General features: G+C 37.4%; 1 protein-coding gene across 10 annotated transcripts in view; it reads right to left on the reverse strand.

Annotated features, from left to right (window-relative positions):
- The window catches only part of wwc1 (WW and C2 domain containing 1), a 462,139-nt gene that overhangs the window by 430,672 nt on the left and 7,108 nt on the right, over window positions 1-24,359 (reverse strand). For all 10 annotated transcript variants that reach the window (XR_015520523.1, XR_015520517.1, XR_015520519.1 and 7 more), the window contains exons 2-3: window positions 5,727-5,836; window positions 3,617-3,820 (exon numbers count right to left, since the gene is read on the reverse strand). Coding sequence is in view for 1 of the 10 variants with exons in the window: in XM_087301746.1 (XP_087157872.1) it covers window positions 3,617-3,820; window positions 5,727-5,836 (314 nt within the window). In the remaining 9 variants the exon portion in view is untranslated. The remainder of the gene's footprint in view (window positions 1-3,616; window positions 3,821-5,726; window positions 5,837-24,359) is intronic.

Below are 24,359 nucleotides of genomic sequence, written 5' to 3' on the forward strand. Positions count from 1 at the left end.
GATCCTGTCTACTGTCCCGAGCATCTCACACGCTGGCCCCGGGCCATCGGGCAGTCCTTATTGTTGAGCCCTGTATATATATATATATATATATATATATATATATATATATATATATATATATATATATATATATATATATATATATATATATATATATATAATTAAAATATATAAATACATTGAACAGCACTAGAATTGTTTTTTTTTTATGTAAAGTAATATCATTGTGCCTCCTGCAGCCATGGTACTGAAGAAAAGTTGATTATTATGCAGGAATGGTGGAGTGTAGTTACTCGCCATATCGGCCTAGAACAGGGGTTTTTTAACTGTGAGGTGCGCCCCACCAGGGGGGCTTCAGCACCTATTAAGGGGGGCATGAGACATTGAGGAGTGCACTCGAGAAAATTATGATGACGATTTTTATCTGTTTACTAGATTGAATTTAAAAATAGCTAACGGTGTATGAAAGTAAAACCGGTAATCCGTGTAACAAAAAAGAGCCCTTCTGAATCAAATCAGCATGATGCCCTTCTGCATCTTTCACTTACTTAAAAGACACTAATGACTAGGTTTACATGAACATCAGCAATTTAGTTGTTTGCCTTAATAATGTTACGTGGGTCTGTGTTCTTTAATCTATTTATTTATTGTCGGTTTGTGCTTGCGATCGAGTTCTAGGAGTGTTTCACCCAGCTTATCCAGGATTGGATGATGCCCGTGACGTCACTGGGGATTCCCACTATATAAGGCTGACCGCAATGGCGTCTCTGTCTCTCTTTCTGTCTTGCAGTCTCTCGCCCTCCCTCAGCTCGGTGGTGGCGTGCGCTCAGGCGATCATTCATCCAGATGCCGCTCCATTTAGTGTTTTGTTCCTGTTAATCTTTTTGATTCTTAGTTCGTAATGTGTTAGCTAGTTTGTTTATTTTGATACTTTGCTTTGTAGCAGGTAGGGGTTTATTTTTCATAGTCACGTTTTGTTATTTATTTAGTTTAGCGAAGGTAAGCAGTGGCCCGGAAGACTCACCTATTTTTATTCCTTTCACGGGAGTTTAGGTAATATCTGTCCATTTAAAACAGTTTAGTCAGAGACCTGTTTACCTTAGCTGCCCTACCTGTCTACTTGATTTTTGTTAATGTTCTGTCTTTTTTGAAAACTTATGATTTATGGAAAATTAAACATATTGACGGAACGTCAATTTAACAATTCAAACGTCATTGTCTTCCATATGTTCGGCTCAAACCTTGAATGTTGTTGTTATTCGAGCCAGTTTTGAGTTTGGGCCGTAACAATAGGCAATAATATAATTAAGGTGTTTACGTGAAGTGCTTTCAAGTAAGAGTTTATTGTAATTTTGGGTGACTTTGACTATAGTTCGGCAGTTTTACATTTACATATGAACATTTCATTGATGCCCCCGAGACAAACTGAGGTATTAGATGCAAATAAGGAGTAATGTTAAGTCAATGCAAACTCTCAAATAGACATTATGCGGTGCGATATGCGCGAATGACGCAAATTAAGCACCACGAATGGCATGATATGCACAAATGGAATGATATGCACGAATGGCGTGGTGTGAATTGAGTGTTTTGCGCATTTGACGCGCCTGTTACGCTTAACAAGCAAATCGCTCGAGTTCGAAAATCTGAACTTAAGCGGACATTAGCGCCACGTTAACTAATCAGGAGCTTGCTCTTGTGTGGGCGTAACTGTGATGTAGCACCTGTTAATGGTGTCCCAGGGGAAATCCTCCAGTTGACACCGACAACAGTTCATCAAACTGGGCTAGGCTCAGTCAGAAGCATTGCTAAAAGCCTCCGCCATCCAGGTTAAGTTTCTGGAAGAGTTTATGAGCTCACAGAGCTGGATGCACCTCTGAAAGGATCTAGTGAACTCAGACACTGCCCTAAATGTATCAACACTGTTTTTCAGCCTTCATAAAGCACATAAACACTGTTATTTTCTGATTAAAATTCATTTTAACCATTTAGAAACGAAGCTAGAGTTACATGGCAGACAGAAGCCCTGCCCATCAAGTGAATCCGCGTCTGTTCTGAAATGAATTTGACGCACGAATGGGTGCTTTCACATCTGTAGTTCGCTTCAATTGGTCCGGACCATGGGTAATAAATGATACATTGTTGCATTTTCTGCCATCTTTGGGTCGTTTTACACCACACTGCTGGCTTTGGTCTGAACCAGTTGAAACTAACCAAAATGCAGTCATCTGACAACATCCACATCTCTCATTGGCCAGATGTTGTTGAACATATTTCCTAAACTTTTTATTGATTGGTCAGAATTCACGTGCGGGAAAATGCCAATGAACTCCCGCAGGTAAACAAAACCTTTTACTCTGGAGGGACGACTGTGCTGGCTGATTGTATTCCTGCTTTAGACAAACTATACATTACAAAAATTAAGCGTGGCCGCGGCTGGAAAACAGTGTTTAATGCATCGCTCGTCACTTCAGGAGGAGACGTGAATCAATTTAGCTAAACTGCGACATGCTCATCTTGCGGAAATTTTACCAACGATCCATCAGGTAATGTTTTCCCCACTCTCTCTCTCTTGGTAAAGCGCTTTCAACAAATATTTTTCCTCCATATCCCATAATGCAAAGCGCATCGGCCTACGGCAGCTGAATTAGTCCAAAACGCGTAGTACTTTTTGTATATTCTCACCACAAACGAACCGCTCCAGGGTTCGTTTGAAAGCGTACCGAGACCACTTCTTCAAGTAGGTCTCGGTACGCTTTTTTGGTCCGCTTTTGGTGCGCACTATCTTCGCACGAATAGCGCAATTTATCCATGCATTCCGCGTCTAGTGTGGACACAGCATAAAAACTAATGAGAGTGTTATGGAATTTAATAACGCCAAATGGAAAGAAAAAACTCATTACACAATGTGTGTGTGTGCTTGTCTTGTCGGAAAATATGGTGAAAAGTCCTACACGATGGTTATAGTTTGATTGCGGTGTTTACTTCAATAATGCCACTAATATATGCAAACTCCACATGTCTTAATTGCATTTCTGTTTAGTTCAATTATGACTTTAGTCGAATTAAGGTAATCAAAAATCACTGTTTACATGGTGACTCTTACTGTGCGTTCACACTGAAGGCAGTCTCCCTTCAGCTCTGGGGGCGAGAGCGTGAACATTTGCTACATTGATCTCGTACTTAAAGGGGCTGTTGCAGCATATCAGTTACATTCCTGCATAAATATTGCACACTTCTTATCAAATTCATTTAACAATGGAAGATGAAGTTACATGAGGTGAAGCTTTACAAAAAAGGCCTGTTCACACATGATCCTTTTCCAGAAAAATTGCCGGTTATTTTCCGGAAAGTTCTGCATGTGTAAAAAAAGGCTATTGACTTCCACAGTATATATTTTTCCTTCTATTAAAGTCAAAGGCTATAGGTTACTATCATTGATCAACAGAAAAACAGAAGAAAGTGATCAATTTGGAAACACTTTGGGGTGAGTAAATGGTGAAGTTTACATTTAGGGTGAACTATCCCTTTAATTGTGGCCTATTTAAGAGCCGCATCAACAGATTTGATACAACATTTATGGCATAGACTTGTATGGAGTCATAAATCTTACAGCTAGTCTGTGAGGAAGACTTGTCCCGCCAAGCATCATTTAGCTGCCGATATTCCTGCTGGGCCAGGCGAAGTCTCTGCTCTTTGACCTGGTAGATCTCCTTTTGGGCACTCAGTGCTTCCTGAACCACATTCAGATAATCGTGCAACATAAGCTCCTGTTCCCGCTGCCACTGAGCCCGCGGGTCCTCCAACTGAGTGCTTTCTGGGAAGGAGAAATTAATGTCCAAATTAGAGAAATTATCATATCATACCAAACTTTATTACAGAATCACAGTGTAATCCAAAATAATAAAAAAAACATATCATAAAACATATCATATCATAAAATCCATCACATATAAAAACAGAATTAATTACAATAATAGACTGTTTAGCATAAATAAGTACAGGCCTCAGAGATCTCTCTTTTAAAGGAATATCTTTCATAGTAAGCTTTGCAATAGTTTATTTATATTAGTCAGTACTAAAGACAAAACTGGAACTAATCGAACCAAAAAACTTAAGATCACAGTCCAAATATGTGTACGTCTACATTAATGTTGGAGAAAAACATTAAATATATTTTAATTAGCTGGAAAAAAAAAATCAAGAGAAACATAAATATATACAATTTAGTTGACATTTTGGAGTTTGCCTTTTTTTTGCAATAACTTTCAGGATCTAAATGTATTATCTTTTATTCCTGAGGATGTTAAGTGATTAAACTCTTATTTTAATGAATATAACTGTTTAATAAAACTGTTTTATTCACATGCACCAAAATATATCGGCTATATTCACTGAAAAATGGATGAACATTAAACATACTCAATTATGCTTAGCAGGGTTGCAAATATAAAAAAATAGTGATAAAAATTCAAAAAACTTGCCTATTTTAAAATGTAATCTACAGTCAAAGCTTAATTTTTAATAACTCCGGCCTTCAGTGTCCCCTAATCCTTCAAAAATGATTCAAACATGCTGATTTGGAGCTTATAAAGCATTTATATTTGGGCATTTTTAGTAGTACATTTTGTTACTTTCAATTAACAAAATCACAATAAGGTGACAAAACTGACAATAAAGATTTTCATCTTTAGAGATTTTTTTATTTATTTTGAAATCATATATGCAGAATTTTTAAACTTGGTATTTCCAAATGGTCTAAATAAACTATAATATAAGCATATAAATATCTAAAACAGCAATTATAAAGTATGTGCAGTGTTCAACTTTGTCAGCAAATAAAATAAAAAATAAATACAAATGTAATTTAAAAAATGTAATAAAACAAAATCAAATTAAATAGATTAATAAATAAAATAAAATTAAATAAAAATAAGAAAATAAATAATATTTATAAAAATAAAAATTTAAATTAAATAAAAATGTAATTAAATAAAATTTAATAAAACAAAATAAAATCCAATAGATTAATTTATACAATAAATTTTAATTTTAATAAAATGTAATTAAATAAAATAGAAAATAAAAATGTAATTAAATAAAATGTAATAAAACTAAATAAAATTAAACAGATTAATAAATAAAATTTTATAAAATTTAATTTGATAAAACAAAATTAAATTGAATTAAAATTTAAATTTAATTAAATAAAGTATATTAAAACAAATCAAAATTGAATAGATTAATAAATAAAATTAAAAATAAAATGTAATAAAATGTATTAAAATAAAATAGAAAATAAAGTAATAATGTAGTTAAATAAAATTTTATAAAACTAAATAAAATAAATAGATAAATAGATGCAATGAAATAAAAAAATTTATTAAATTAGATGTAATAAACGTGCAAATTTTATAAAATAAAAAATACAATAATTAAATAGAATTTAATAAAACAAAATAAAATTAAATAGATTAATAAATAAACTTTAATAAAAAAATGTAAAATCGGATAAATAAAATCAAATAATTTAAAAAACACTGGACATCAGCACAAAATAATTGACACAGAAGTGTATTTAAGTTAGAATAAGGCCTACTGACTGAACTTTAATCCAGCCATTATTTGTGTCAGATGTGATATGTCATTTTATCTGAGAATCAAAAAGAAGACATGCTATATTCCAATTATCCATAAGGTGGTCCGCATCTTTCTTAACTTACTGGTGTTGTGGTCGACATAATAGGCTCCGACGTGGGGGTCGTAGGCCTCCTCCCATCCCACAGGCAGCTCATCTCCAATACAGTCGGCAAAAGTCAGAGGCTTAGTCTGCCTGCAAAATCAAGAAGACAATCCAACTGTCAGTCAACCACCAATCAGAGAGAAGCCGGCGTGTTGTTGCACCTGCAACCTTTATGCCTGTTTTCTGCTGGATGTCACACAGTAGCTGTGTATAAATGAAATGCACATCAGTAATCAAACTATTTACCTTATTCTGAATAATACTATATAATAATAATTTATATTTTGAATAAAGTGATTACATGAGTTGCTTTTAGAATATTCCATTTACGTTTCGTATGGATGTTCCAGGATATTCTTAGTATGGATTAGAGGTGCAACAATATAAACTTCTCATGGTTTCGGTGCGGTTCAGTATATGACATGTTCAGTAAAAAAGTGCTGTCATATAAGAATAAAATAAACTCTACAAGCAAAATACAAAACAACATCCATACAATATAGCAAAGATAATGCTAAAATAAGAAGCTTTTCGGGTTTTTCATGTACCTAACAATAGTTTTCAGTTATATAAACTAAAAAATATAATAAAATCTAACACAGCATACTGTATATATTCATCCTCACTATGTAAATGAAATAAAAGGTTAACCATTACTCAACTAGACCAGTGGTTCTAAGAGTTGGGGCCGTGATCCCCGAGGGGTCACGGGACAATGAAGGGGCTTGCCTGGTGATTTCCAAAAATCTATTTATTTTTTTTAAACTATAATAATTACCTTATTTTATCCATAACCTACTAAAGAGAAAAAAATTGTCGTTTATAGTTACTATATACTATGTAGAAACTATAATAGCTTATAGTGACCGGTTCTATTGTATTGCGACCTCTGGGGTAATTCCATTATATTGAAAACACAGCAATAGTCAGATGCAGCAGATTTATTTTATAACACCAGGTTAAACTTTCTAGCTCATTTACAGCACTAACATACATTTAAAAAATAGACTTGGTCTATTGGTGTGTGTGTGTGCGCCATTGCATGCCAGATTTCTGTATTTATAATCACTTCAGAGGAAATTGTTTCCGATGTAAATATGCGGGTTGCACGCACAAGCACAGTGACGCCCTCGCTCCAAAGACCGTGAGTCACGTGACAAGAATTAACCGATTAGCTTCAGCTTGAATGGAGTATTCATATTTCGGTAAGATTAGTTTTCTCAGACAAACACAGAACACACAAACACTGCAGCGCTTTGTAATTTTCTCCATAACTAAAACTTGTATCAGATTGGCAGCAATGTTTTGTCAGCTTGTCATCTTCTGGGAAAACGGTTGATGGTCACCTAGCAACCTACAACCTACGCAACATAGAAACACAAATCCCCCACCCCAACCGTTCACTATAAAACTGTCAATTGTCCGCGGTGATAAAAAGGTTGAGGACCACTGCCCTAGCTGACCAAAAATGGACAAATTTGCAATCCGTCCTCCAAAAAAAAGACAGAGCCTCACTGATTCGCCTTGCAGCAATCCTCACCTTAATAGATAGAGCAGTGGTTCTCAAACACAGAGGAATCAAATTTGTCATATGTAGATGCAACATATATTTCAAAATTGATCAAAAATGATTTTTTTTTTTTGAAAAAGATGACATACTTGAATTTTTATAAGCACATTTTAATTCAAACATTTGACATTTTATTTTGTTTGTTTTTACCTTTAAACACAGTACAGTGTTAATGTTTATGTTTATAATGTTTAAATAAATATATTTACAATGTTTAAAGTGGCTGACAATAATACATTTTCTTAATAATAGAAAATAAACTGCCTTGTTTTGGAACTGTGCAGAGCTGAGGCCTATACATATCCTGTATGTTTTATTGGGCCTATAAGCTACTGTATTTCAATACTGGTCATTATGGTGGTACAAGGAGAGACCATTTATTCCGAGGTGGTACTTGATGAAAAAAAAATTAAAAAACCACTGAGATAGAGCATAACAAATAACATGCAAGCATCAAATTCTAATAGCCTACATTATTTTTTTTACCTTTATATACCAGTGTGAATACTGATATTTTTGTTACTGAATTTCAAATGGGGCTAACTTCATGGCAAAAGGCTTACGTTTTTCAGTTACTGAAACTGAACTGCCTGCTGATGTTTTGCTTTTACATTTTACATTAGGCTATCATTTGTGCATAAACATATTTAGATATAGTAAGAAACATACCGTTTGCTTGAAAACAACATTTTTTGTCATCAGTACTGCAAACTTATATGAGTGATAATATCATTAAATGTGGAGGGGGGCATTACAATATTTTCCAGGGGAAAAGTGGGTCTCTGGCAAAAAAAAAAGGTTGGGAACCACTGAACTACATCAAGATTTACCTCATGTAAACAATCTTAATCATGTTATGTTAAAGATCTAACCCTCAATCATAACATTGTCTTAATCAGAATAAGGTAACAGTACAACAGTCCTTATAAATGTCCTGAGAGAGTGTCACATGTATGTGTTTTGGAGGGGAGGGGGCATCAGAGGAATGTCAGGCTATTCACCTCCAGTGTGTCGGTCGAGCACAATAGCCGGAAACCCAAGCCGGGCATTCCACAGGTCCTGCTGACCCATCGCCTGGAGGTTTCTGAGGCAACACACCGTGGTTCTCCAAGCCCAGCGCTTCAGTGGATTCCGCCAGAGCAAAAGGGGACACTCACTTGGCCGAAAAGAGCCACGCTGAAACTTTTATTAGCAGGCGTACGCTAATGCTAACAAAGTAGTCTGGCTGAACTTCAGGGGAGAGCTGTGCTGGCACTCGCTAGCCAGACTAATCAATTGACAAGAAAGAGCTTGTTGTGGTTTTAGAGGAAATTTAAAAAGCTTGGCTATATCCATGAAGGCCGAAATAGTAGGTTTATAGTTAATCTGATATAAAGTTAATAATAACCAGAATACTAATCAATAAAAATAGGTAACATGATAAAAACAGAACTATATTTTTAGGAATAGACGTTTCTAATGCTTGTAAATGAGCTATTTAATGAGCTATTTTAAGCTATTTTGGGGTATTTCTGAATAAAATGATCAAAAGCGACTCACGCCTAGAGATGTATAAAGTACTAGAAACCCAGACTTGAGTAAAAGTACAAGTGCTCTACCAAAAAATTGACTTAAGTAGAAGTTGAAGTGCTCTTTAAACACCATACTTAAGTGGAAGTACTAAAGTATTCAACATTTTTTTACTTAAGTATTGCAAGTATAAATATTTTTAAATACTGAAAGTAAAAGTATTGTGTTATGCAGTTATTAAAGAAGGCAGTCAAAAGACATCATATTGTTTTGTTTATTTTAAATATCTTCTTTAGGGTACGTGATTAAGCAGAATGAAAAGAAACAAGGTTTGCGGTTTACGATTTATATGATGGGTCAAAAACACCATTTAGCATGAAACAGCCTTTATGATAGCTAGCTAGTTAACATTACGTGAACATCGCAGCATGTTAAGAACCGTGGGTAGCTAACATTAGTTAACTTAACTAGAGCTTACAGATAGCTCAAACTGTTGCATTTTGTGTATTATATTATTTTTAACTTGCCTTGATATGTTTCTTCAAATTCGACTGTTAATTTTTGAAGGCCATTCTTTCGCAATCTTTCGGGAGGCAGAGTATGCACTTCATTCAACACGAATAGTCCAATGCAAAAATTCCTCATCGCCACAAACAGCTGAAAGTGAAGGAGTTGAAGGTGCAAGTTCTAAGTTTTTCATGTTGAAAACAAACTAAAGTGCTCTAGATGCAGGCAGGCAGCGCTGTCTTCTTTGATCGTCTGAACTAATCAAAAATATTTACTGAAGTAAAAGTGGAAGTATGAGAAAAAACAATACAGTAGAGTACAGATACAGTCTTTTAGTACTTAAGTACAGTAGTGAAATAGTTCTACTATCTGCTTATGTCAAAATCCTTTTTTATTTGTTTCATTTTTTATAAACCCCCAAAATTCTTTTAGGGTTCTTTCACACCTGTGAATCGATTCAGTTGTTCTGAAACAGAGATTACAATTGTTACATTGTTGCTCTTTGCTCTTGGAGCGGTTCGCTTTCACATTGTAAAGAGAAGGGTGCGCGACGATGCCTAGGACCGGGAGGGAGACGCGTGATTACCGGGAGATCATCACTCGTTTGTGGGCATCCGGAGACTCGCGAAACTTCCCGCCCTACTCATAATTCTCTCTTCATATAGCCGTAAGCCTATTACATATCCATAAAACACTGTGATATAACCGCGCTCGGATCGGATCGCTTTCTCACTGCAATCAAACCGCTCCAGGGTTCGTTTCAATTGAGCCGAGACCACCTCATTCAAGCGATCTCGGAGCGATTACTTTGGCGCGGAACAGAGCGCGATTGCCCTGTTCACATATGCCAAACAAACCCCGCTAACTGGGCAATCGAGATATGTTCCGAAACAAAAGTGTAGGTGTGAAAGCACCCTTAGAATTCAAAAAGGGTTCAATTTACTGTATTACATATTTTTTCTGTGTTTTATTTTGGACTCTACTGTCAATCAAAATCAATTAATCTTGTATATATTTTGACTTTACACTGTAAAAAAAATTGGGTTTCACACAACTCCTTCATGTTCGCTTGGCCACATCTGAAAACTGCCAACCAGTCGTGGCTTAGCAACCGTAGCTATGCGCAGGAGGTCTGTCAAGCCTTTACAAGCCAAAGTGATGTGCATATGGATTGTGCAAATCTGACAGCCGGTATCCTAAAAGTTTGGTCAGGGTGGTGGAATTTTTTTCCCTTTCCAAAACCTAAAACCCAAGAGGAGAAATGCCAGAGTGGATCAAGCTGTGTGTGGGACGTAAAAAAGCAGGGTTAAGTTTCATAATGTAATAGACATGCCATCCCCGAAAGCTTGACAGGCGTAGCAACAGTAACTAAAAAGGGCGGGGCTTAGCGAAGGCTCAATTGTATTACAATTCATTACAATAATACAATTCAATATTTAATCTTATATAATTAAATCTTTATTTAATTTTTTATTATTTTTATATATATTTTTTTTTATTAATCTTATATCATTTAAACTTAAAATAATATTTAAGCATATTTGGAAACTATTTAGAACGTATTTTTTAAATTATTATTATCTTCACTTCTATTTAGGCATGGGTCGGTATAAGTTTGGGATGGTATTATAACTGGGACAATAACCGTTTTCAAGGTATATTGTGGTTTAGGAAGTCAAGGTTTTAAAACTGCCAAAATTTTCTGCTATATTGTTCCTAAGGTACGTGTGCGAAATTCTTTTCTTTCTTTTTTTTTTAGTATTTTAGGACAACAGCATCTCCAGCAGAAAAGTTTTAATAATTATAATAATAATAATAATTCCTTACATTTATGTAGTGCTTTTCTGGGCACTCTCCTCATCCACCACCAGTGTGCAGCATCCACCTGGATGACACGACGGCAGCCTTTTTGCGCCAGACCGCACCCCACACACCAGCTGATTGGTGGAGAGGAGACAGAGTGATGAAGCCAATTATGATATGGCAAATTGTTAGGAGGCCATGATGGACAGAGGCCAGTGGGCAGATTTGGCCAGGATGCCAGGGTAAACCCCTACTCTTTTCGAATGACATCCTGAGATTTTTAATGACCACAGAGAGTCAAGACATTGTTTTAAAGTCTTATCCGAAAGAGGGATATGCAAAAATGCCATTTTTAAATTGTACAGAAATCTATGTTTTTGAAATTATTAAAGACAGCAGAAATTGATGATTCATTTGAACTATTTAGCCAGACATGTTTACTGTTCCATAACATTTGACATGTTTCTCAAAATAAAATATATTGTGTTCAAAGGGGAAAGAAGATTTTGTTTTTTTACTGTGAAACCGTGATATTTTTTCCAAGGTTATCATACTGTCAGAATCATATACCGGCCTAAGCCTAATGATAACTGACTGTTGTGATTACTCCTCCAAAAAAAGTTATTTTTAAATGTCTGTGTAAAAAACAAGCCATTTTTCCCCATTGAACACAATATAGTGTTTCATTTACAATTTTACAAAACATGTCAGTCTAATTAATTAAAATAAACCATTGACTTTTGCAACACAATGTCACAATAAAAAAGCCTTTAGATATACATTAGGCACGTTATGACTGATTTTTTTCGGCTGTTTTAAAACCTTGACTTTTCAAAACCATGAAACCTAAAAACCTTGAAACCGATTATCGACACTTCATTAACTTGAGATTACCTATAGTCTACTGAAAAATAATAATATTCCTTTAATACTTTACCTATATTTATTCATTCATTTTCCTTCGGCTTAGTCCCTTCATTCATCAGGGGTGGCAGGTGAATGAACCACCAACTCACCCAGAATATGTTTTACGCAGGATGCCCTTCCAGCTGCAAGCCAGTATTGGAAAACATTTATACACACTCACTGCGGCCAATTTACTTTATTCAATTCTCCTATAGCGCATATTTGGATAGTGGGAAAAACCGAAGCACCAGGAGGAAACCCACACGAACATGGGAATAACATATGAACTTCAAACAGAATTGGACCGGCCGGGTCTCGAAACAATGACCTGCTTGCTGCGAGGTGACAGTGCTAAACACTGAGCCACCATGTCGCCTAATACCTTCAAGTTAAACTAAACTGATTGTGAAGTGTTCATGAATACAGTAATTCATGAGTACATTTGTTGTACAAACTTATACAATAACACAACTTTTTTGAAAACAGCTATCTAACAGGTGACATCCATTTAGCCAGACACAAATCAAAAGCATGAAAAGTAGTCCACATCACAATGTGATTAAATGTACAGTCCAAGTTCTGATTTACTCATCATCAATTTGCCAAACATAACGGTTTTCCACATGGCATAAATCACAGGAGCCCATGTTATCTTTCAGAATCATTCTAACACGCTGATTTGCTGCTCACCAAACATTTAGTTATGGTATTAATGTTGAAAACAGTTATGCTGCAACCTCAACCTGTTACTTCAGGCATTGTTTTTGTGCAGCAGGATTTCTCAATATCAAATATTTCTACTTTAATACATTAAGAGCAGTATTTTCTGATGCCGTTACGTCCATCAGCATGGTTATGCAATCAATTCAGCCCTGTGCTCTTAGGATTATCAGGAACATTCCATATTAAATCTGATTTGTGAAGCATATTAAAAGGATTAAACCATTTCCACCAAAAATGTCACACTGTAAGCCTCACAAATAAATTGCATGAGAAACCAAAAATCGAACCAAATGGCGAACGAACATAAACAAACGCTGCATTAAAGTCTTTCTCTAAAATCGTTTTCTAAACTATACTGTAATGACTTTTAACCAGCTCTTGTCAAATGATTTCGGTGAATTTGAACGAGTTCTTATTGTGATCTTATCATCGCATGAACTGTGAACATGATCCAGTAATGTTAGACAACCACAAAGTGTCACATTACTTTCACTTACAATACAAATACATCTTTTTCAACACATGGGCTCATTGGAAACACAGCCTACAATTTTGTAAAACCACAAAAATGTACCTCAACATGCGCTCGACTGCAGTTTCTAGGTAAAATGAACGCTACGGGGCAAGATGACGCCAACAACTATTGTTCCTTTTCACACTAATGATATTTACAGACATATAATATTATATCTCTGTAAATATAATATATTCAAGCTGGTAACCCAAGGTTTGGTCAAACAAGGACAAACTCAATGTTGTGTTAAGTTTTTTAATTCAATTAAATTCAATTAATTTAGACAGGGTTGTTTTAACACAACAAATATGGGTCAGAAATAGACTAACCCAACAATTGGGTAAAAATGTCAACTTAATTTAATTGAAGAACTTATCCCAACGTTGAGTTTGTCTTTATTTACCCCAACACTGGTTCAGTCGTTGTGACGTGTAGTTACATTTTTCAACAGGTGCGCGTCAGCGCCGGTGTCAGCCACAGCGAGGGCCATGCGACCATGAGAAGGCTTCACCAGACAATATGTGTGCACTTAAAGCAGAAGTATAAATCAGCCTTTAACCCAATGTTTGGCCAAATAAGCACAACTCAATGTTGGGTTAAGTTTTTCGATTAAATTTAATTGATGTACTTTAGCCAGGGTTATTTTAGATTTAACTGAAAACTTCCAAATCCGAAGTTGAGTTTGTCCTCATCTAAACCAAAACTGCACCAAATATACAGTTAATCCAACATTTGGTCAAAAAAGGACAACCTCAATGTTGGGTTACGTCATTCCAATTAAATTTAATTGACTTACTTTAGAAAGGGTTGTTTTAAGTCAATAAATAAAAATCTAAATTGGACATAACAATTAGGCTAAAAGGTCAAATAAATTTAATTGAAGAACTTAACTAGACGTTGAGTTTGTCCATATTTAACATAACATTGGTTCAGATATAAAGTTAACCCAACGTTTGGGTTGCTGGGTTAATGTAAATAAAGACAAACTCTAGGTAGGGTGGCGTTTTATTTTTATTAAATTGAATTGACCTTACATAACCCAAAGATATATATATATATATAAATATTGACAATTGGCTATTTCAACCTGAACGCGGGGCTTCTTTTGCAGTGGAGGCTTTACTGAGCGTTGCAATTTTTCTCATTAGTAATGCAAGTGAACCGTCTCTATGATGTTTGATTCAGTATCAAGATACGTATCAAGTCTTAACTTGAGTTTCACTCCAAGAAGCAGGGCATTTCAACATATTCATTCAGTTCATTCCAAATCTCGGTAATGCGCAAATCTCAACAGCATGCTTTGGGATTGGGATTTTGGGTTTTTCTTGTGCATAAAGATGCCAGATATGCAGGATTGAGGCCAGAGATTAATGACAGGCCTTCAGATGAACTGTCAGCGTGTATGGAGAATGATGGAATGAGAATAAGAGTGTTTCCTACTGCAGCTGTGGTCTTTTGTTGCGTCGTAGAAGTTTCTTTTCTCCGAGTTAAATTTAGAACAGGCCAGTGGGGGTCTCTCAGCACAGTTTCATTATTCATAACATGAAAACGGAGCTAGTTCAGTTTCACCCTCTTTGAAAGTCTCGAATCGACTGGGGGAAGACAACAGCATGCACTCATTTACTGCAGACAGCTGCAAGATGATTGGAATGAAACCCTACTTGCATATAATTCTAAAATATTGCTATTTCATTGTTTATTTACACAGTAATATATGCATTTATTATTAAAATACTAATATAAAAGCATTCATATATCTGGAAATCTGTAGTAAATTCAATAGTTGATTACACAATTTTTGTAGTCTTTGTTCTGGTGTAATGTGGCTATATAGATTGTTCATTCTCTGTTACCGACTTGTCTTTGTAAGATTTTGGTGTCATAGCCTTACAAGATTAAATGAGTAAAAACAGTATATTTCACTGTTACGTTGAATCTTATTCTCTGTACATTTGAATGTACATTTGGCCCCATTTACACTGATACGCTTGTGTTTTAAATCTGTGTTTCAATGTACCATCCACTCTATAAACATCTATTTTTTTCCAGAAATAACATGACATTACATTTTTACCCACATGGGCCACTTCTAGTCTCTGGTTCTCCTCTTGAAGAGCTAGGACCCACGGTCTAATGCAAAATGACAAAGCGACAAGCCGAGTACAAACACATAGCTAAACCATGAGTCAGACACTTTCATTCAGGGCACTCCATAAATTCCCAAAGTCATTTATGAGGCTCCGGCTTAGCAGTGCGCCGTGCTCAAGGTCCGACAATAAAAGCGCACTGCTACACCCCGACGACAGCCACACTCCTATCAGACAGAGCCCGATAACATTCCATTTACCTGAGCGCATGTTTTCAGCATGTCACACACTGAAGCAAAACAAAACCGCTCTGCCTGGTGTGGTGCTTGAGGGCAGGCCACAGGAATGCTTTCACTGCATTTATGTGGTTGGGCTTTTAAGCTCGCAACTTTGCTAACAGATACAAAACAAATGATGTTTTCATTCTAGTACAAGAGGAAGATTTAAAAGTTTAAATTCCATTAGCTTTTTATTATTGACAAATGACATAATCAGAAACAATTTAAGTGAAAAGTTAGAAAAGCACATGAAAATCAGAATATCTCTAGAAACACTGTTTGGAATGTCTTTATCAACCATCCTTTTACATCTAAGATGTTTTTTACAGGTTTGAATTTCTATACACACACAGTATACAGCGCATCTGGAAAATATTCATAGCGCTTCACTTTTTCCACATTTTTTTATGTTACAGCTTTACTCCAAAATGGACTAAATTAATTTGTTTCCTCAAAATTCTACACACAATACACCATTATGACAATGTGAAAATATATTTTTAATTGTTGCAAATTTATTAAAAAATAAAAAACCTGAAAAATCACATGTACATCAGTATTCACAGTCTTTGCCGTGAAGCTCTAAATTGAGCTCAGGTACATTCTGTTTCCACTGATCATTCTTGAGATGTTTCAGCAGCTTAATTAGAGTTCACCTGTGGTAAATTCAGTTGATTGGACATGATTTGAAAAGGCATACACCTGTCTATATAAGGTCCCAGGGATGACAGTGCATGGCAAAGAACAAACCAAGCATGAAGACAAAGAAATTGTCTGTAGACCTCTGAGACAGGATTGTCTTGAGGCACAAGGCTGGGGAAGGTTACAGAAGAAATTCTGCTGCTCTGAAAGTTCCAATGAGCACAGTGGCCTCCATTATTCGTAGGTGGAAGATGTTTGGAACAACCAGGACTCTTCCTAGAGCTGGTCGACCATTTAAACTGAGTGATCAAGGGAGGAGGGCCTTAGTCAGGGAGGTAGTCAATAGTGCTGTTCACACAGGCGAGGACGTTACGGAAATTTTCCGAAAAAGAGCATTCACACATCCATTCCAAAATACCGGTAAATTCTGACATCATTCACTACAAATGAGCTTTAAACGGCTGCGCTTGTATTTGTAAACATTTGACTAAATTACAAACTCTGTGGATGATCAATATTGTGAACAACTTTCGCAGGATCACTTTCGCATGTCGAGATGTTCATAATATGTGCGTTTGCAGGCGCTCACAGGCTGTTTCACAGGCACACGCAAAGCTTGAAGGTAAACAAACAACGGCTTATCATAAGCATCTCATCGATGATTATTTACACAGTTCGCATTAAGAAGAACATATAAACGTGATCTGACTAACTTCTAGCAGCTAAATGTGTCTGGAAAAATATTCAAAGGCTTTAATTCTCATAAACTGCGCAGACGTAAATGCGTCTGACTGTTGTGATTGGCTAAAGCAGACGTCTCACGTCAGCAGGTTCTAGACGTGCACGCGCGTATTCCAGCAATCTTCCTTCTGCATTCACACAGCGCAGCATTCTGGCAAATTGCCGGTAATGTTACAACTTCTCTTTCCGGAAAATAGCCGGAACGAATTTACCGGTATTTTCAAAAAGGACCTGTTCACACATACAACCTTTCCGGAAAATTGTCGGTAATTTTCCGGAAAGGTTTGTATGTGTAAAAGGGGCTAATAACCCGATGGTCACTCTGTCTGAGCTCCAGCGTTCTTCTGTGGAGAGAGGAGAAACTTGCAGAAGGACAACCATCTGTGCAGCAACACACCAATCAGGCCTGTATGGTAGAGTGGCCAGACTGAAGCCCCTCCCCACCTAGAATTTGCCAAAAGGCATCTGAAGGACTCTCAGACCATAAGAAACACAACAAATTCTCTGGTCTGATGAGACTAAAATTGAACTCTTAGGAGTGAATGCCAGGCGTTACACATTTGGAGAAAACTAGGCACCGCTCATCACCAGGCTAATACCATCCCTACAGTAAAGCATGGTGGTGGCAGCATCATGCTGTGGGGATGTTTTTCAGCAGCAGGAACTGTAAGACTAGTCAGGATAGAGGCAAAGATAAATGCAGCAATGTACAGAGACATCCTGAATGAAAACCTGCTTCAGAGTGTTCTTGACCTCAGACTGGGGCAACAGTTCATCTTCTAGCAGGACAATGACCCAAAGCACACCGCCAAAATATCAATGGAGTGGCTTCACAACAACTCGGTGAATGTCCTTGAGTGGCTCAGTCAGAGCCCAGACCTAAACCCTATAGAACATCTCTGGAGAGATCTGAGATCTCTATAGAATACACAATACATGTCAATAGGCCTGTCACAATATTTATTTTTGCTGATAGGAAATATAGCAACAAAGTTTTTTTGCAATAAATAACATTATTGTAGTTTTAAGACCATATTAACACTATAATAGCATCATAATGCAAGTACACTCTTCCAAAGAACACATATTATTTTATTCTTAAGAATATTTCATTGAGTTATAGTCATTTTGACAATTTCAAAAATAGGCACTGGAATCAGAATATACGAATATCATAAACATGTTGGGCTCATTATTGTGACAGGCCTACATGTCACTCGTATAGTTTTGTATGAGGAAAAGTTTAATAGTCAATATGGTGAATGAAGCCACACCTACAAGTACAGTAGCCAATCATTAATAGCTATAGACTTGCGTTTCTCTGGGGGAAAAGCTTGGACCAGACGTCTGCTTTTACTACGTTTTTTGTGGTCAATAAACTCACTGGAGTCTCAGCCAGTACTTGCTTCACATTTATAAGAAATATATTAGAATAGGGCAAATTAACCAACTATACTTGAAAACAACTGTTTTTTTTTTTTGGTTTTGTAATCTGTAGGGAATGAAAGTGAGGTACAGTCCGTCCTATCAAACGCACATCAAAATGACAGCAACTACTCAAACACCCACAAACTTGTAAACAGAGTCGCTGTCATTTCTGGAAGAGATTCACCATCAAGATCAAGTTGTGAATTACTTCAGAAGAGCAGTGTGATCAGACGATCATAATCCAGAGGATGAGCATGTGTAGAACGACCATAAATGAGGTTGAAGTCATGATCTTGTTCCTTTCGAGTGCGCATGCGCACTAGCTTGCGCAACCTGAAAAAATGCAGATTTTGTTTGATTCAAACATATAGAAATGAAACGGTTGTTTAATTTTATTGGTTATTTCAAATATGTAATGTATTGGTGGTTCCTATTTTTAAGAAGGGGGAGCAGAGGGTGTGCGCAAACTATAGGGGGAAATCACACTTATAAGCCTCCCTGGGAAAGTCTAAGCCAGGGTTATCCAGCCAATGGTTGAAACCATGAGAAACAATGCAATTTTCGTCCATGCTGTGGTACACTGGACCAGCTCTAAATCTTTACCAGGCTGCTCGAGGGTTCATGGGAGTATGCCCAACCAGTCCACATGTGTTTTGTGGACTTGGAGAAGGCATCTGACCATGTCCCCCGTGGCATTCTGTGGAGGGTGCTCTAGGAGGATGGGGTCAGAAGCGCTCTGTTAAGGGCCGCCTCTTCCCTGTATGAACAGAGTAGGAGTCTGGTTCACATTGCCGGCAATAAGTCAGACTTGTTTCCAGTGCATGTTGGACTCCGGAAAGCTGCCCTTTGTCACCAATTCTCTTCATAATTTTTATGGACAGAATTTCAAAGTGCAGCCTTGGACTGGAGGGGGTAAAGTTTGGGGACCACAGGATCTCATCTCTGTTATTCGCAGACAATGTTGTTCTGTTGGCTTCATCGAACATGGACCTTCAGCATGCACTTGGGCGGTTTGCTGCCGAGTGTGACGTGGCTGGAATGAGAATTAGCCCCTCCAAGTCCGAGGCCATGGTGCTCCACCGGAAAAAGGTGGTTTGCCATCTCCAGGCTGGAGGAAAGTCCTTACGGAATGTGAGATTGACAGCATGATTGGTGCAGCGGCAGCTGTAATGCGGTTGATGTACCAGTCCAATGTGATAAAGTGGGAGTTAAGTCGGAAGGCAAAGCTCTCAATTTACCGGTCAATCTACGTTCCTACTCTCACCTATGGTCATGAGCTTTGGGTCATGACCAAAAGGACAAGATCTCGGATACAAGCAGCCGAAATTAGTTTCCTTCCCAGGGTGGCAGGGCGCATCTTTATAGATAGGGTGAGGAGCTCTGTCACCCGGGATGAGCTCGGAATAGAGCCACTGCTCCTCCACATCGAGGGAAGTCAGCTGAGGTGGCTCGGGCATCTGTTTCGGATGCCCCCTGGACGCCTACCTAGGGCATGTCCAGGCATGTCCCACCTGGAGGAGGCCCCGTGGAAGACCCAGGATACGCTGGAGGCACTCTTGGATGGCCTGGGAACACCTCGGGATACCCCCAAAGGAGTCGGAGAAAGTGTCTGGAAAAACAGAAACATCTGAAAACGTAGGCGGGGCTGCAGACATTCGCCTGTCTGATTGGGGCTTTTCCTCAATTTTAAGTAGCCCACACACAGTTCAGTACTGCATCATCTCCATGTAAATTCAGACTTGGCAAGTTTGATATGGTAAACAGGCTCCGGAGTGTACTTTATGAAGTCATTCACATCACCCTGGCTATGCTGTTTCACTGTCAATAAAATGAAAACATGATGTGAAGAACTGCCTATTTTTATTTTGATATTAGAAACTTAACAGACATCAAAAATGTTGAGGCTTCGTGTAGCTGCATATAAGCGTCATCTTCATGCATATTTATAACAAAACAGAGCCTATAACATCACTGCCTCATCTCATTTTCAGTGAAAATACAAAACAAACCCTCTCTTTTACTGAATATCAGTTTTAATAATAAATAATGGCCATTTAAAAAGTATAACGTACAATAAGTTTATATAATAGAGAAAATAAAAGCAAGCAATCAGTCAACTGTGCAGAATCTGTGTCCGCAGTGACATTAAGATATTAACCTAACTTATACTTGCGCTCAACCAAAAAACATTAGCTGAGAACAAGTAATAGATTCAAAAGACCAAAGTCGGGGAATATGTTGTCAGAAAGAGACAATAAGGTGAATTAAATATCACGTTTAACAAATATAGTGAGATTAGATCCAACGGGAGATCCTTAAGGAACAGTCTGACATGCACAGCTCTCATATGGGTATGTGCTCAAAGCACAGTGCAGCGCATGCCAGAGTGTGTGTGTCTGTGTGTGTGTGTGTGCTCACGTGATGTGCGTTTTCTCCGTTTTAATGTAGACGGAGAGCTGTTCAAAAACGCTGGGTGAAAAGCTAGTGTGCGCATCGTTTTCATTCTAAAACGCCATTTTAAAACTAAAACGCACTAGTGTAAACGGGGCCTAAGATTGCTGCCCCCGCAACCCGACCCCGGAAAATCGGTTGAAAACGAATGAATAAATTTATATTGTTTGATGATTATTACTGTTGCTACAATTACAAATCGTGGCATAAAAATAACAATGCAGTAAATATATTATGATAATTTATCATTTCAAATATATAATCAAAACCTTTCACAAAGTCACACTCTACTGTGTGAGCGTGCGTGCGTGCATACGTGCATGAGTATTTAAATTTGTACTGTTGGCTTTCTGCAGTATAGAATGTTTCTTTACAGAAAAAAAGGTTAATTAAGTAACACAAATCTGTTTTAGTCCAGCAAGCACTTCCTTCTGAAACAATCTTCTGGAAAGTTAATTAGAAAAACTGCTCTGCTGGAACTATAACATATATAAAAAAAAATAATAAATTCAGCTACACAAACAGCTACTACATTAAGACCTTCACTAAAAAAACACATTTATAAATATATATTACCAAACCAAAACCTTCGATTCTCTAACAATCCCAAGCAGTACATTATTAGTATTATTTAATGACTAGAGGGCACGCAACACCTCAGCGGCTCTGTGCATTGCTACAAAAAGGCTGTCAGATGGGAATTCATTACCAAGTACAGCTACAAACATCAGAATGCGCCGTCAACGAACTGTTGCTCAGCAGTGGAGAAGCAGCCGTCTGAGACATGCATGCTGGGAATGGGGGGGAAGGTGGGTCTGATGACAGTTTTGGGTCAGGATTTGAAATATTTGTCATTTTTAATCAGCGCCTTTGATGCATCACACTGTGCAAGAAAGACCAGCCGACCAGGCATGAGCACGGAAACGTCTGCTACGCCTCGCCTATTGTTTCTGAACAGTTCCTCGACTGTCGTTCATTTTTCTGCATCATTTCAGCAAAAAAAATAAATAAATGCTCTCCATTTACTCACCCTTATGTGGTTTCAAATCTTCACAAGTTTCTTTATTCTGCTGAACACAAAATATATTTTGAAGAAAGCTAAAAACCTCTATCAATTGACTTCCATAGTGGGAAAAACAAATACTGTGGAAGTCATTGGTTACAGGTTTCCAGCTTTCTTCAAAATGTCTTCTTTTGTGTTCAACAGAATAAAAAAAAAAAACATAAACCGCTTTGGAAAAAGTGAAGTAAGCGTAAATGATGAAAATTGTTTTGGGTGAACTATGCCTTTTACTTAGTACTTAAGTAAATTAAGGCTCAATCTCAATTCTAACTTGTACCCATACCCTTTCCCCTTCCCCTTGGCCCTTAAAACCGAATGTGAAGGGAAATGGCTTCAAAATTTACCCCTAAGAAATGAGACACCACTACAACACCCATACAAGTCATCATATGACATCGCAATCTCTTACTTCATATGAGATCAGACGATTGCGACTGCTGTAGTTATTCCAGTTGTGTTATTTTTTGGTATTTATCTTCAGGAGATCACTGAAAGCATATATTATTAATACTTTATCAGAACAATCAAATGTGGCAATAAGATCGTAACTGTACTGCGCATTTACACAGTGGCCATATTCTATGTGATCTATAGCTATGTAAACACACAAAAACAACATTAACATTATAGCAAACACTGTAAAAGCTCAATCCCAGCCACTAGACTTTTCTGACAGCGTATTCGAGTGTGGAGTGTCAGAATGTTGTGGGACTGCTGTACAGGCGTTATTATTATGGGATATATATAGCGAAATTTAGTGGTTTTTATTTTAGCCATTTTTTTAAAGCATGACGGTAAAACGTGAATGTGGTTATAAGTGTATTAAAACATGTGCTTGTTATAAAATTCGTAATATTGACAAAAATTACAAATTTGTGCAACTTCTTACTTCTGGATGCAACGATCCTGCCATTGTGGCTGGTGTATTCTACAAAATTTCCTCACCCCTTGGTTTCGAGTGTGGTCCTGAAGATCTTCGTTCTAAGGGCTATCTACCCCTACAGGAGAATTGGGACACCCCTACCTCTTCATGGGAACATGCAAAATGAGGGGTAGACAGACAAAAACATCAGTGAATTGTTGCTCTGACATGGACATGAGGGTTATTAATGACTGAAAAACAACTGCGGGTGAAGTATATTGATTGATTGCAAGTGCTCAGATTGACAGACCTCCTTCACATAGCTACAGTTGCTGTGCCACGATTGGTGTGTGGAGGTTGTCGGGTGTGGCTTAGCAAAGAATCAATTGGTAATTTTTTTTTTTTTTTTGAAAAGCTGTTTCTCCTGTCACTGGTTATTACTAAATGTATGCAATACAATGATAAGTATATAGTATGTACATGTAAAACAGTATTGTAATGCCACGTTCACACTAGACGTGGAACACGCGGATAAATCATGCTATTCGAGTGTGAATATAGGCGTGAATATTTGCGTTTACTCGCTTCATTTGCGCATCAAGTTTACTTCACAAAAGATGCGGATTCGTGTCATCGGCAGGGCGTCTGTCTGCCCCATGACTATAGCTTTGTTGCTAAATGGCTAACATGGATTTTATTCAGACAATAACTTTGTTTATGTGCTTTATGAAGGCTGAAAAACAGCATTAATTCATCTGGAGACATGTCTGAGTCCACTAGATCCTTTCAGAGGATCATCCTCTGTGAGCCCATAAACTCCTCCAGAAACTATCCCTGGATGACAGAAGCTTTCAGCGGTGCTTCTGACTGAGCCGAGCCCAGTTTGATGAACCGTTGACGGTGTAGGCAGAAGAATTTCTCCCCGGGACATCAACAACAGGCACTATGTCATAATCACGCACCCACAATAGCAAGCTCTTTATTGGTTAATGCAGCGCGAATGTCCGCTGAAGTTCATAATTTCTAATTTGAGCAATTTGCGCAATTTAAATGCGCAAAACGCTCAATTTGTGCCGTGTCATTCACGCGCATCAGGTCATTCGTGTCACGCCATACGTGCGTATCGTGCCGCAGGATGTCATTTCGCATCTTTGCATTGACTTAACATGTAAATCACTCGCGCTTTACGCTTCCTCCATGTTTGGTGTGAACACAGCCCAAGTGGTCGATCACACTGAATGTGTTTTTTGCGTTGAGTGGTGCATCTTTTAAATGGTTTACTAATGGTTTTGCACCCTGCTAATGCGCCCTGCGTGCCTTGCATTTTAATCGCCTGCTGCGCCTCTTGTTTTTATCATTATGCGCTCGTAGTTAAAAAATTTCAACTTTGACCGAAAAAAGTGCGTTACTTCAGTCGTGTCTAGAGCTGTGAGATTTCGGGATTTTTCTGACATATATTGCGACAAGCTTTTACCGTAGCAACAATTCTGCGACAGCTCTTAAAAATTACCTGTTTTTGTTTGGTATCT

Source organism: Danio rerio, chromosome 21, assembly GCF_052040795.2.
Source record: "Danio rerio strain M-AB ecotype USA chromosome 21, GRCz13ab, whole genome shotgun sequence".
NCBI lineage: Eukaryota > Metazoa > Chordata > Actinopteri > Cypriniformes > Danionidae > Danio > Danio rerio.